General features: G+C 41.5%; 2 protein-coding genes across 3 annotated transcripts in view; one reads left to right on the forward strand and one right to left on the reverse strand.

The window, feature by feature from the left end:
• Positions 1–5,918, forward strand: part of PLCG1 (phospholipase C gamma 1) — a 63,201-nt gene extending 57,283 nt beyond the window's left edge. Inside the window, exons 28-32 of one of the 2 annotated variants that reach the window (XM_074211976.1) lie at positions 1,032–1,146; positions 1,694–1,855; positions 2,554–2,642; positions 2,918–3,102; positions 4,017–5,918. In XM_074211976.1, coding sequence (XP_074068077.1) covers positions 1,032–1,146; positions 1,694–1,855; positions 2,554–2,642; positions 2,918–3,102; positions 4,017–4,059 — 594 coding nt within the window. In that variant the 3' untranslated portion in view covers positions 4,060–5,918. Of the gene's footprint in view, positions 1–1,031; positions 1,147–1,693; positions 1,856–2,553; positions 2,643–2,914; positions 3,103–4,016 lie in introns of both variants that reach the window. The other variant, XM_074211975.1, reaches the window with a different exon arrangement.
• Positions 5,919–8,090: 2,172 nt separating this feature from the next.
• ZHX3 (zinc fingers and homeoboxes 3) overlaps positions 8,091–15,153 on the reverse strand; it is a 185,865-nt gene continuing 178,802 nt past the window's right edge. Inside the window, exon 6 of the mRNA XM_074211986.1 lies at positions 8,091–15,147. Within this exon, the coding sequence (XP_074068087.1) occupies positions 15,137–15,147 (11 nt within the window). The 3' untranslated portion in view covers positions 8,091–15,136. The remainder of the gene's footprint in view (positions 15,148–15,153) is intronic.

Raw genomic sequence — 15,153 nt, forward strand, 5'->3', positions numbered from 1 at the left:
CCAAGGTCATTCATTAGAGATGGGATTTGAACTCTAAATAAAGAGCTCTTTCTGGTTGGCATGTCCTTCCTTGGTTCATGGAATGTTACAGTGGAGGAGAGATGGTTGCCATCAGTTTGGTTGAAGGCCTCCAGGAGGGTGGGGCTGTCAAGGATGGGCTGGATACTGGCCTCCTGGGAGCTCCTCCCTTTACACTTGCCAGGTGGGTTCTGAGATGCTTCCTGGAGATTCTAGGTGCCACATGCCTGTGCTTCCAAGCTTGGAGGGCATCTCTTCTGTAATTTCACATTCTCAGTCTGTGTTTGGGGGAGAGATTTTCAAGTGATTAGATGATAGAGGCCCCATGAACCCCAACACAGTCATTGTCTGGTGTTGAGGTCCTGTCCAGGCCTGCTTCCTTCTCAGAATAAATCCCGTTGTGGGGCTGTAGAAGGTCCCATGGACTCAGAGAAGACTCTTCTGAGCCTCATGGGGAATGTGGAGCAGAGCCATTGAGGGAGAAGGAGCCTCTTTACTGATGTCATCTGTCACTAGTTGAGCAAGGTGAAGGGCTCATGTGGGGAAAGTCTGTAAACTGATCCTCCCCCAGAGAGAATCAGGAGACCTAGAATGGAGGAACCGCTGGGGAGAGACCAGCAAGCCCCAGACTGACCATGGGCTCAGGGAAATCTGACTGGGGACTTGGAGCAGCAGTTTCTTGGGTGCCAGCAGAGGGCATCTTGTCTCCACCAGTCTGGCCTCACCATTGGAATGTTTGGACCTGCACAGGCTGGGCCCCAAGGCTCTGGAGTGCATCGGCCGTGTCTGGTGGGGCCTCGGGCTTGGGGCTCGCTCGGTCTGGGTTTGTGGTGGGTAGTATCGTCCTGCTGGGCCTAGAGTCAATGTGCGTACCCCCTGGGGCAGTACAGGGTCCGAGGAAGGTGGCTTCTGGCTTGTGAGTTCCAGCAGAGCCTGGCCAGAGATACTGAAGGGAAAGAAGCAGAAGTGTGGAGGAGATGGGGGAGGGGACAAACCATCTCTGTCCTGCCTAGGTCCTGGGGGCCCGGCACCTTCCCAAGAATGGGCGTGGCATCGTGTGTCCTTTCGTGGAGATTGAGGTAGCTGGGGCTGACTACGACAACATGAAGCACAAGACAGAATTTGTGGGTGAGGCCCAGGTGGAACAGGGTGGGAGCACCCCAGGCCACACCTGACCCAGCATCTTTCTCCCCGTTGACCTGGGCACTGTTTGGGTGGGTTTGTCTCGGCCCGTAAGGGCCAGGTCAGAGCCATGTCACGGTCAGTCTCACTAGCCAGTGGCATTTTCTGTCTTGTGTGTGTACAGCTGGGAAGAGTTGTGATATTCAGTGTGTGCAACCTAAGAAAAAAGTGTGTGGTCTCTCCCCTAACCTTCCACCCCCAAACCCTGGGGTTACACTTTAGAGCTGGGTCTTGCTTCAGAGAGAGGAGGAGATAGCTACCTGTCCCCAAACGAAGCTTGGCTAGAAGGGAATGATCCTTTCCCCTCTGGTGCCCAAGGTTAGCCCTGTCCCTACAGTATATACAGATAAGAATGGCCTCAGAAAAGGGGGGGTTCTCCATGTGACCTGAATGCCTTAGCCCTTTGACCTTTTCCTTCAGCATCTCACATGCAGTGGGGGGACGGGGGCCAGATTGGGATGCTGGTTCCTGATTTCTGCCCTCTGCTTTTCAGTGGACAATGGTTTGAACCCTATGTGGCCAGCGAAGCCTTTCCACTTCCAGATTAGTAACCCTGAGTTTGCTTTTCTGCGCTTTGTGGTGTATGAAGAGGATATGTTCAGTGACCAGAATTTCCTGGCTCAGGCCACCTTCTTAGTGAAGGGCCTAAAGACAGGTAAGGGCTGGGGATTCCAGAACCTCTCTACTGATGAGCAAATCATTGAGCCCACAGGGAAGTTTGGGAAATCTTGACCTCATCCCTTTTTTGCTCTTCAGGGGAACCTCCCATGCCAGTTAGGTGTGGTGCCCACACACTTTTTCATAACTTCCAAGAGTAGATCAGCCAGACCCAGTAGGTGTTGTTAGGCCGAGGTACGGTCTGGCCACAGTCTGGAGTCTTGTCTCATAGGATGCCGATGTTAGGAGGGGTCCTGGGAAAGCCCCTTGGACCCCCAAATATCTCCCCATTTGGCTTCATTAGAGCCTGAGTCTGAGATACACCACTAGAGCTTCTTTTGGGTTGTCGCCTACCATAGCAACCTTGGAAGTTGGCTCAGTGATTCTTCTTGACTGCTGGTTCTTTTCAAATAATAGGTGAGGGGACTAGCACCTGTGATGTCATTGATAGTCTCACAGAAGTTAACCCTCTGGTTTTCCTCTTTGACAAATAAGCTGAAGTTGTGTGGAAGAGCTAGACAAAGAGTCATGGGGTGAATGGGGTGCCAAGGTCGGACAGAGCAAGCCAAGGCCTTGTCCGTGCAACTCAGTGGAGAGGGAGAGATGGGGAGAGGACAGTAAGCCCAGAAACCAGGACTGTGGTGCCTTAGGCAAACTCACTTGTGGTTTGGGATGGGGCTATCTTACTGATTTCAGGATACCGAGCGGTGCCTTTGAAGAATAACTACAGTGAAGACTTGGAGTTGGCCTCTCTGCTTATCAAAATAGATATATTTCCTGCCAAGGTACTTGCTGCCCAGCTGAGGCTCCTTTGTTGAAGAATTTGAGGAAGGGTCCTTAAAGATAACTAGGTGGTGTCAGAAGGAAGAGAAGGCCCTAATCTGAGGTGGGGCTGGGTCAGGGAGGTGTAAACTATTAACTTCTGGAAGTAGGGACAGCTTGGGGACATGCCTTTTGACTCGTGAGTAGAGGTTTCTCATCAAGGAGAGTTGGGGGTGAGGACCAATTCTGGAACCTGTAGAGGCCATAACGGGTTTTTGGGTGCTTCTTTCTAAAGCAGGAGAATGGGGAAGTCAGTCCCTTTGGCAGCTCATCATTCCGAGAACGGGGTTCTGACTCTTCGGGCCAGCTACTCCACGGACGCGCTCGAGAGGGCTCCTTTGAAGCCCGCTACCAACAGCCGTTCGAGGACTTCCGTATCTCTCAAGAGCACCTAGCCGACCACTTTGACAGCCGGGAACGGAGGTGACACCAACATCTTCTTCCCTTCCTTCCCTCCTCCTCCTGGGGCTCGTAGGGAGAGGCAAAAAATGTGGCTAGGGCAGCCACTGGGAGGATCATACTGCTGCCCAGGTTCAGCCTGGCTTTTCTGGTTCCAGGTTTCCCAACAGACCTCTTTCACATTTTCAAAAGCTTGGACAGGGTGATCCAAGGCATCATTATGCAGCTGAGAGGGCACCAACCGCACCTTAAATGTTCAGGAGCCTCCCTTAACCTAGATTTCATTCAAGATGGGATGGATGGGGGTCATTTGCCAGTATAGAACTATTTTTTGCTAAAACTGTGCCTTCCCAACGTACATGTGTAATTGCCCAGATTACCATGGACTCATTGTTTATATTCAGAACATGGTCTGGGCGCAGAGCAGAGGGTGATGGGAAAGGCTGTGATGGTGAGCCTGTTAGTCAAATAATCAGCCAGGTTAGCACAACCCTGTTTCATAAGTGTCATTTATGGTAGAGCGCCACCTCAGTGAGAATTCCCCAAGTCAATTCTGGAACCTGGAGCCTAGCAGAGGCTTCAGGAAGCATTCATGTAGCTCCTGCTCTGTACTAGGACTTGTGATGTAGTTCAGCCTCACCCAAGAGGCGAGGTGGCTTGCTTGGGCCACCCAGGTGAGGTGGGTGAGGCAGGATCTGGCCTCCTCAGCTCTGCTCTCCCCCTCGGGGTGGCCCAAACCTTAAATGGGACTGCTATATATATGTCTTTCTCAAGTGCTATTTGTTTGGTTTTTTTCCTGAGCATGACTTGTCTCACATCTATATCCTCAGCTCTTGTCTTGCAGATCTAAGATCTTAGATCTCAGCAGATCTCTTAGGGGGCAGCTTCCCCTTAGGAGCCCCCCGTCCCAATCAAGACCTTTACTTCTCTTCTTCTAGGGCACTTCGGAGAACTCGAATCAATGGAGACAACCGCCTCTAGACTCCACCACCCTGGCCTTTGAGAATGAAGTGGGTTTTAGCAGTCCATGCCTTGTGGAATTCTGTGAACTGGTTTCTATGGAGACACCAGCACTCAAGCCCTTTCTTCAGGCAGCCCCCCGGGGGCTCTGCCTGCAGCTTGACCTTCTGGTAGAGATATGTTACACAAAACCCAAGCCATTGTTCAGCTGTTTTACTGTCCTCAGTCTGTTCACTCTTGTCCAGGGTAAAGGCAAGAAGACATTGAGCACAAACATCTTGTCCCGACTCCCCAGAGACTGGTGCTCTCATCTCACCTCTCCTGGAAAGGTCAGGGCTCTGGTCCCAGCTCCCCCGCTCACAGAAGAGTTGGGCTTGTCACCTACCCCCAGCCAACAGAGTGCAGGGGCTCCAAGGAGCTATGGACAGATTCCTGAGAATGATCAAGGGGCTGACTGCTGTCTTTGCTGTTTCCCTAAGGGACCTACAAAGACTGCCCCCAAGAACAAAGTTTACATCCTCCTGTAGCTTTAAAACCACAAATGAATAGCGCAAGAGGACTAATGTTCCTGAATGGTTTGTCCCTTGGCTGATCCAGACCCTGGCTTGATGGTTGCCTTGTCATCCCCTTGGGGGATTGGGGTTGCCTTGAAACCCCATAGGGGTGTCTGTGCTGAATATTTTACTTGGTGAGTGGGGTAAGAAAGGCAGTATTGCAGACACAGCAATATGGCCCTGGAACACTAACCCACTTTCGGGATAGAATGCTCTCCTGAAGTTAAAATATGTTACAAACAGCAGTATTATTTTTTCTTCTAAATTGTATTGTAACTAAGTTATTTACTCCTCCCCATTCTGTTCTGTCATGACAGGTGTACCTCCAAAGCAGGTTGGCATTTAAAAGAAAAAGACCACTGCCAACCACCCACGTGCATCTTCCCAGTGAGATGCTCAGAGGTGGCTGGTTGGTGACCTTCAAGCAATGACTTTAGTCAGTGTTAAATGGCAGTTCCAGGAGAGATTGGGGAGGAGAATAGCTGACTTTTTAAATCTTTTTTTTTTTTAAGGGAAAGAGGGCACATTTTAGAACTCTTAAGTTTTTTAGGCATGAAAAGGGAATATGGAGTTTATCAATATTCATCAAGAACAAGTGAGAACATTGGGAAATCCATTTGTCTGATGTTGAATGGTCAAGAAGACATCTATGAGGTTGAACTAGCAATTTGGATACTTGGTTTTTGTACTTACCTGGAATGACTGACCCTCTTGGCCCCAAGGACAAGTCTTCCTTTGGACCTGATTGGGAGAGGCAGACTGACTTTGGTGGAGATAACAGACACTGTAGAACCTATAACCTATAAGTGGTGTCTCATGTCCCTGGGGCTGGGGCTCAAAGGGAGCTGGTCCTTAGCTGCCTTCAGCCCAGGCAAACCTGCCATCCCCAGTTTTGGGCCCTCGAGACTTGATTCCCAAATAAAAAGGCTTCATGTGATTCCCCCCCACCACACACACACCCCCACCCCCATCCCCAATTGGTATATTCTTTATGGGAGAGCAAGGGGGTGCTGGGAAATTGTTAGCACTTAAGTCACCTATACTAAAGCCTATGAAGTAAGCAAAGAGATGTTACCATTTAAGTTGGGACTTTGAGGAATCCTTGTATTGTCAGTGTTTCTATCATCCCCCCTTAAGGGGTGGAGAGAGAGCAGTTAAGCAGGGAAGGTCCAATTCCTGGTTTCAAAACTTCCATTCAGACAAGCTTTTCCCATGAAGCCAGCAGTTCAATAGGCGAATCTTCTGTCAGTTTGTAAAGAAGTTTAATAATCCTTTGTCACCTCCTCTAATCCCCCCAACCCTGTCCTGCTCTGAAAGCAGACCTATCATCCAGCCCTGACCAGACTGTTGCTGAGCAAGAATTTCATATCAGCTATCTCCCATTTCAAACCCTTATTTCAGCAGTTTACATGTAAGCCTAGGCACACTGATGCCAATTTCAAATAGTCAATGTAGAACGAATTCCTAAAGCCCAAAAAATGTCTAAAGAGAAATGAAACCTGTCCAGGGAGATGGTATTTTTATTCTAGTCAACTGGAGGTGGCATAAAAATTGTTACCATAAAGAAAAATAATTTGAATTCTAGGCTATATAAAATTACAGCCCAAAGTATTTTAAAGAAAATGTCTGTTTTATGAGTTGTATTCAAATAGAAGTATATGCTCAGTTGGTTCTTGATCCATCACTACCCTATTCAAAATAAACCCCCCCCCCAAATACTTATAATATTAATCTATGGTGCCAAGGATCATGAGGATCATTGTTTTGCAGAGGATTTGGAAAAATGCTATTGGAAATATTTTTAAAAATTGTGAACTGAAATTCGCATGAGGAAGATCTTACGCACTTGTTTGTCAGGCCTCTCTATTTTCCCTCCAGGGTTCTATAGGAAAGATTATGCTAAGACATGGTCCAACCCACTTGAAGGGGGAAAATATTGTTTTAGTTGTTCATAGGTGGGATTCAATACAAAAAAAAAAATGTTCATACTTGATGTTACCTCCTGGGGGGCATTAACTGACTGCATAGGCATGAGGAAAAAAAATGATCTTTCCCAATGCTCCCATGAAAAGAAGGCCCAGGCCATAGGGCAACATAATCCAACCTCAGAATATGTATTACTCTATAGGAGTCAGTTCTCATTAGAATCAGCTTTGGGTTTTTGAAATTCCTTGACTCTTTTTTTTTCCATTCTATCATTTTGGCTTTTAATATTACAAAAATGGTAACATCTTGATGCCACGAGAAAGCTTTTCTTGATTAGTAAATGGTGAGGACGGATGGTGGTGCATACCATTGTCAAGTCTACTTCATTACAAAATGTACTTTGTTCATTTATTCTGACAAGTTTAGTTTTTATGAATAAATACCTCAATTTATTAGCAAGCTTTCTTTATAGTATATATTTTGTCAAAGGGCTGAGATGAAGTCATTTCTTACCGAGCTTCTCAAGTAATGGTTGACCTTGTGTAACTTGTCTTTGAGTAGATTGTTTTGATGTTTCTAAACAGAAAACTCAAATTCTAAGTTAAAATTTTAAGAACTTTTTCGTGCAGTAATAGTTTCCCATTTACTTCAGATGAACACTGCAAAATTAAGAGGCCAACAGAGCCGAGAGACATTAACCTAATCCTCCTCTCTATCAGCTTGAACTCATCGTTTCAGTCCATTCAATTCAGTGAGTCCTTTGGTCACTTTTCATGAGGGTTACTTATTTGGAGCCTTTCCCTAAAGCAATAGTCACATTTTCACAATCAAGCAACAGGGATACTGTGGAAGATTGGTTCTGGAGTGGTCATATCATTTCCTTTTCAATTTCTGCTATTTTTATCCATTACAAGACTAATTTAGTTCTTGTAGCTTTAACCATGAGGTATAAAAGATGCTTTGGAGGGTTCAAGGTGGACAGGAAAATCTTTACTCTGCAGCATCAATACTAAGAAGAATAAAGTAAAGCCATTCTCTGACACTTGTCTCAGGAACTTTAACAGGAATGAACTGTTATGTACTATTTCAGACTTTAATCTCTTTTTTCAACAAAAGACAATTTCATGTGTAGTAGTTTGATTAAGGCACCTCAGCTTGGCATGAGGACATTGGGATATAGATGGAATAAAGGCTTTTCTTTGGAAAGTCGGGCATGGTCTAGCAGATAAGGTTTAAACATAGGCTTTTACTCCCTTTCAAAAAAAATTTTATGGAAATTGGCAAAATCTGCTTGGGCTGCAGTTACAAAAGCCGTACGATTGGGAAGAATAACATGGATTTGTGGTTTGGACTAGCAAGATCACAGCCCCTTTCAGCTTGTTCATATGCTGTTGTTCCATGTCAAATACATGATCCTATTGGTGGGCTTCAGAGCCTTTGGCTGAAGTCAAATGTTGCAACTACATATAGAAACCAGCACAACAGAGCTGATGTAGGTTGGGTTGAATATCACCTGCCAACATCCACCTTTACTACAAATTCAGACTCCCTTTATAGAAAAACATCTGTGAATGTGAGAAAATGGTTTTATGTATTTTATTTAGGAATAATCAAGGTCTGAAGTACCATTTAGAACCATTTCGAACTATACAAACAATTTCTTATGCCCTCCCCACATCAAGTCCACATATACAGGATTTAGGGAAATACACAATGTACTTAGGAGCATTAAGTGCTGTAAGGAGTGCTAGCCCTTGAGACCAACTGTAGGTTAATTTGCACCTAACTAAGCTACTACTGTAGGCAGTAGCAAGAACCCACAGCCTCAATCTAAGGCAGGTTTTAAACTTGTAAAAAAATGTTTACCCATAGTAAAAAAAAAAGTTATCTTCACACAAGGCTAAATTATTATCAACATGTGCCATTATCTTAACCCCCTGTTTTTTCTACCATACCTCGTACCCCCCATCTTCTAGAATCCTAAAGCAAGACTTGTTTCTACTATATATTAAAGGGGCCTCTTAAAAGAGTCTAGTCTAGTTAAAGTTCTTTACCTTTCAGATAAATCTCCAGAAACAGTTCCATTTTGAACTGGTGAATTGTTTTAAATCCAGCCTACTTCTTAGTGGTCGGTCTTGCAATAGCAAAATGTTTAACAAACTTTTTCAAAATTTCTTCCTGAAGTATATAAGGAACCTCAAATTAGAATACAAGTAGGTAAGAGAAGAGAAAAAAGTAGGGCTGTTCTCTGGAAGTTACCTGTAGGTCATTTTTAATAAAAGGTTTTATAAATGAAGTTTTGGTGAGAAATCTACAGGGGGAAGAGTTCTGGGATATTAAATTTTTTTTAAAATAACAGTCATGGTACAGGCCATGACTGGCACAACCAAAGCAAACTCTTAGGTCTAAGGACAAAACAGGAATTATAAATGTACCACAGATTAACCTTGCCCTTCTTTAACTCCCACTTGAAAACAATTGGGTTGGTTATCAGGTTAAGTATTTAGAGTGTAAAAATCACTCTTCCTGGTTGTAATCTCCATTTTCCAGCAAACTCCTATTCCACCAAACTCCTAACAGGAAGCGGAGATATTTTTTTGAAATATAAATTAAGAGTTGATAGGCACCCTTTGAATAGAGTTAAACACTTTTAAGAATGTGGACCTAATGATTTTGAATATTCCATTTATTTTTGTCATCAAATTATCATGATACCCCTTTAAAAGGGGGACAAAGTTATATGAAAAAGTTTTCAGTGCACTATCCAAGTCAAGCTATTACTGTGTCTCTCCCTCTCCTCTAATTTTCTTTTTCTGAAATCCACCCAAAAAAGGATTAATTAAAACCTGACTTCTTGTCTATGGTTGCCCTTGAACCTCTCCCAGAAGAGTGATCCCACTCTTCCCACTGTCTTGGGAAGTAGACTGTCTTCCAAATAATTATATCTTTTTTTTTTGCAAGGGAGTGGGATTAAGTGGCTTGCCCAAGGCCACACAGCTAAGTAATTATTAAGTGTCTGAGGCCAGATTTGAACTCAGGTTCTCCTGACTCCAGGGCCGGTGCTCTATCTAGCCACCCTCAAATAATTGTATATTAAAAGATTTTTAACATAAATGTCTAATCTTGTCTCCTTGACCAATCAAAGAAAAAAAATTCAGGCCTAAAATGGATAAAACTTGGACTTCCTACAAGTCTTTCCACTCATACCAAAAAATATACTGTTGTGAAGAATCTTTGGCAAGTCAGTCCTTCTCCTTTCTACATCATGCTAAGTTTCCTACTTGGTCATTATTTTTGGTGATAAGGGCTCTACCTATCTGGGCCAAGAGAACAAAGAAGCTGGCCAAATTCAGCTACCCATTCACCATGTTTCACACTTAGACATTGGGGAGTATGTTGAATTGACAAATGGGAGAAAAAAAAATTCAAGTCTTAGAAGAAAACTAAAAATTATGTTAGCCTTCATAAAGGATGGTCACATTGCAAGGGGCCCCTTTTTTTAGTTAACCAATAATCTATCCATGTGCTCATTAACCTACATTTAAAAATTAAAAATGTTAGGTATTTTTTCTCCTCCCACTAACATGAATAGCTTCACTATGAGAATGACATGTAATCTGAGCAGAAACTCATTCACAATTAGGCTTTTATCTTCACATATAACAGCATAAATAAACCAAGTAACCTGATGTATACAATTATTTTAGGTTTTCCTACTATTTATTAAAGATTTTTCCACAACCTGGATACAACTTGTCAAATTACATATGGGCTTCAGGAATTGGTGAATGGTATATTAGCTACAGTGTTGATAGTAGCTTTTGGAAGACAGACTTGAATTATTTATCTCTTCTCTGAAAGTAAAGTGAAGCTTTCCATAGACAGGTGGTATCCTCAGCCACATCTGATTATTATAAATACTGCAGAGTATTATTGGGTTTGTATATATTTACCCATACATATTTATCAGTTTTATCAAATAAAAACTCCTAATGGGTTCTCTGCATTCAAAAGTAATAAAAGGAGACTGAGTTTCCAGTCACCCTTATTACTCTAGATAAGTAACAGAAGTCTGCAGAAGGGAGGCTAATCGAGTGTAAGCAATGGAAGTCTGGATGGAACTACCTCTCCTCAAGTTCTTGAAAAACATGTTTAATGGAAGTCTTCCCAGATGAACAATTCTTTCTTTTCTATTATGATACCTGAATGCTTATTTTCTTGCATTTCTGCACAAAGCACAGTTGTCAGCAATATATCTATTTGAAGGAAGTGAGTCCTGATCCTGCTCTCTTCTCTGCACAGTACAGGCAGAAAGAACTTAATCAACCCTACAGTAAAACATGGACTTATGAAACAGCAACATGGCTTTTGTACAGTCAAGGGCTTCGCAGTGCTTTATAAAAAAACATTCTCTAAGTTCTTTTCTATCCTTTGGGGCTGACTGCCTGAGTGACCATAAAACTACTACTGCCTGCTAACCCCAACCAAACTCTTTTGGTCCATAAAAAAGGAAAGAAGATAAGAGCTCATGGGGTTCAAGACAAGCTATCACAAGAAAAGGAAGAATATTCATATACTTAAGGCAGGTTTATATTCTGACACCCAGAGGAGAAAGATAATAGGAACCACGTCCAAGAAGCTGGAGGAAAGTGGAAGCCATCACATGCTCACTCGATGAATGAGTCTACCACTTGCCAGGATGCCAGCCTGAATTTCTGTCAGAATCCCAGGCAAGAGGGGAGCAGGAATAACTGCTCCCATACTTGTAATCAAGGAAAGATCCCCTCTAATACCTTAAGCAGACTTCTTTTGTCCTCAGAAAACAGTGCAAATAACCAAGCAAATCATAAGTAAATCAGGACTAAAGTCTAAGTGTATGAATCAAGGGATCAAGTATTAGAAATGAGGCAGCACTCAGAGAAGCAGTCTAACTATTAGTGCATTCAATTAACAAGAACAAAAAGTCAAAGTGCTAAGAGATCAGATTTCAGTAATCTAATTTTTTAAAAACCTATTTAAAAATGAGATTTCTTAAAGCACAAATCTTTTCTACAATCAAAACTTCAAACAAGTAATCAAAAGTACCAAAAGCATACCACATTATTCCATATTTCCTTCAATATAACATCTGGTTTCAACTATGAAAACTGAATCTATATCTTCATGTAAAAAATCAAACATTTAAAAAAACAGGCAATAAGAAACATAATATTCATAATCTTACTACTCTCCAAAGTCCAAGTGCATACTGGGAAGAGGAAGTGAAAGGCTCGTCAGCTTATAAAACATTCTTTTTTCCTCAAGAAAGACCAATTCAACTCTCGGTTCTCTAACCTCCAATTCAAAAGACAGTCTTCACCTAGAAGACAACGCAACACTTTGGCTACTTACAAAATTGTGGCAAAGTGTCTTAGAATACTACAGTGGTTGCATTATTTAAACCTTAAAACCCAGCTGTCCATTTCATGAACCTTTTTTTCTTTTAATTAGCAGTTTTTTACTCAGTTCTGGTTTTTCCTGAGGTTTGTACCCAAGGCATTGGGCCTCTGACACCCACAGAATTAATCTTTTTTATTTTATTTCATTTTAAGTACATGGATCTGAAATCAAACTACTTCCTTCATCACTTGCTTATGTAAATTGTAAGAATAATTATCAAATATTTGAACATAACTCAAGATACAAAGATGAGCAGAATCCCTGTGATTTCCATTTTAGTTTTCCTTCCTGGTTGTCTCACAGCTGACCTTGCAGTCATTAAGTCATAGCCACTTGAGAGGGCTAACACTCATGAAAAAAAGTTCACAATATTAAAAAGATCCTAAGCCTTCCACTGAACTTTTTTTCTGCAAGTGGATCTGCATTTTTCATGTCCACAGTGTGGTCTGTGAACTTTGTCCTGAATTTGCTCCAACACTGCAACTTTCTTTTACTAATTTTTTCCATTAGAGTGTTTGGATTAATACATTTAATATGATCTTGAATAAAAGAACCAAGAAAATATTCTCCAGTACAACTTTGTAATTAATACATGAAGAAACCATGGAAGTGTTTATGTTTCAAGGGCTGTCACTTTGGAAATGAGATTCTTGAGTGGGATACATTGAGATTGGTCTTCTTTTTTGCCTCTCCCCATCATGTTCAGTGTACAAATAAATACAAAAACATTCATTTCAATGCACAAGCTGTTTTTCTATGTTATTCATTTACTAAAATGCACATATGTACATTTTACAAGGAAATATCAAATGAGTATTTGTACTGTATATGTGCATATATAAATTAACCTGCATTTATACAAACATTAGGGAAAAAAATCATGTATTTGTTCTCTGGAGGAAGTTATCACTCACAAATCCATGCTCTTGACATAACATGTAACATAATCCATCAGGGCCACACCAATGGCTTATGCAACACAGAGTGCATAATTCTCAACCCCTCCCCCCCATCAAAAAACCCAATGGGTGAGCTTGAGGGGTTAGGCTCTGGAATAAATAATGGAAAGGCCTCTGGATTTCAAAGAGCGGGTTCTCCCAGACCACAGAATAAAATGTCTGTGACTCCCAGAAAAGGCACTTTACTGTAGGTCAATTTAACTTTGTGACTTGCTAAGTGGATCCCAAAGTGCTTACTTGGGATAGTGAGGGCTGAAGGAAGGGCATGCTTGATTTCTGTCAGCCAGCCACAGTTCTTGCCACTCAATTTCTAACATAATTTTCTTTTAAGTTTCTACTTGCCTGTTTTCGGTTGGCCACATATCACAGGGCCACAGACTTTTATTTTTCAGGATTTCTTGTATCCCAGTTTATTCTAGACCCTGAAGCTTTGGCACCTGCTCCCTAACTCTACCCTAAAGAGCTGGCAGTCATTACCTTCCTGAAGAAAAGGCAAAGGAAATGGAATGGTATACACTGTAGCAACCACTAGACTTGGCATCAGAGAACTTGATTCAAGTCTCCTTTCTACTAGTTGGGAGACTTTAGGCAAATCATTTAAACTCATAGAAATTTCCTCTTCTGTAAAATGAGGGAACTGGATGATTTTGAGGTCCCTTCTAACTCTGACATTCTATGAAATTCTCTGGAAGTAACTGTAAACACTGCTCAGTTACCCCTAATCAGCTTGGACAGGTTAGTTTTGCAAATCACCTAAGAAGTTTTCCAGTCCATTCTTGCAATATATATTGAGATACTAGAAATGAGATCAGCTGTATTTCCATTCATCCCATGGAAGTTGGTACTTAAATTAGAGGAACTCTGTATAAATAAAATAGATGGTACATTCAAACAATTATTCCATACTTCAAAAGGCATAATTTCAATTAATTTTCCAAAATATCAGTTTTAAGGTCAGCAAAAAATGATAAGCTACAGAATAAAACTGAATAAACCATATTTGGTTACAAGTTGAGGGGAATGTTTAAAAATCAATAAATACTTAATGATTTCTATCCTTAATCATTAAATCTTGTGTATTCACAAGGAGAGAGTAGTAGTAGAATTCATGGTTACAATAACAAGATGATTATTATTTTATTGGGAAGCCTTATACCACTGACTTTAAACTGAGGACTATTCTTAAATAACTAAGAAAGTCACTTAATGTCATTCTCATTCTCAGTTTACTTACTGGTAAAGTGGTGATTATGTTTATTACATCTTATCCTTCCCAAGTTAGTATGAGGATTTATAGATCAATATTTATAAAGTGCTTTGAAATCCTCAGGTGAAAGGTGCTATACATAGTGGCTTTGTGCTTTTACTTATGGATTTTGTCTTTTTATCTAATACTGGAACACTTCTAGCTTTAAAAAGCTGGCATGTGAAAAAGTTAAGAACAAATACATCTTCATTTAAGCCAATAATGGAAAAATAGTTAATAATTGATCTAGAATCTTTTATGAAAAGGAAACTAATCAAGTAACCAATAAGTTGGTTTGCTTTTTTAACCTTGGGGGAAATGACTACTATTGAACTATCATTTCAGAAAAAAGAACAAAACAAAACTGTTGCTTATGGACTTGCTGGTCAGAGATTGCTTAACAAAGCAGAATTATTTTCAGAAAAGGGTCCATAGAAAAGATTCCAGAAAGTCTGTATTCTCTAGATTCAATGCATTGCCCCCTGATCAAAGATTTCGAGAGGAGTAAATGTAGTAATATCAACCTTCAGAGAACAGACACTAAACATAAAGAAAAAGGAAATGCACTGCTTTGCTAATCAGAAGTTTCTATGTAATGAACATATTTATAATCTGATGTTTTATTAAATGTGTATAGGCAGATGTATATGTAAAAAAAGTTGGTTCTGTTGTACATGAATAAGAAATATGAAATATTTTATCCACTGGAAGGCAAAAAAAGAGGTCCTATATTGTGGGAGGAAGAATTTGACATGAACCCTGCTCTCCCCAACTCAGCATATCATCTTAAATTGGCTGTAAAGAGCTCTGGGCTGACCAGTGAGTTCCCCAACAGCCTCTCCCCAGTGTGCTTGGCTAAAAGTCTCACAGCAGCAGGTACTGTAACTGGCCTCTGCAGCAGAGGTTCAGATTCGGCCTATTCCATTTGACATCTTCCCACATTTGGCAGATCCTTCATAGTAGTCAGTTTAAATTCAATCTGCTTCTGGAA

The sequence above is a fragment of the Macrotis lagotis genome, chromosome 1 (genome assembly GCF_037893015.1).
Source record: "Macrotis lagotis isolate mMagLag1 chromosome 1, bilby.v1.9.chrom.fasta, whole genome shotgun sequence".
NCBI classification, from domain to species: Eukaryota; Metazoa; Chordata; class Mammalia; order Peramelemorphia; family Peramelidae; genus Macrotis; species Macrotis lagotis.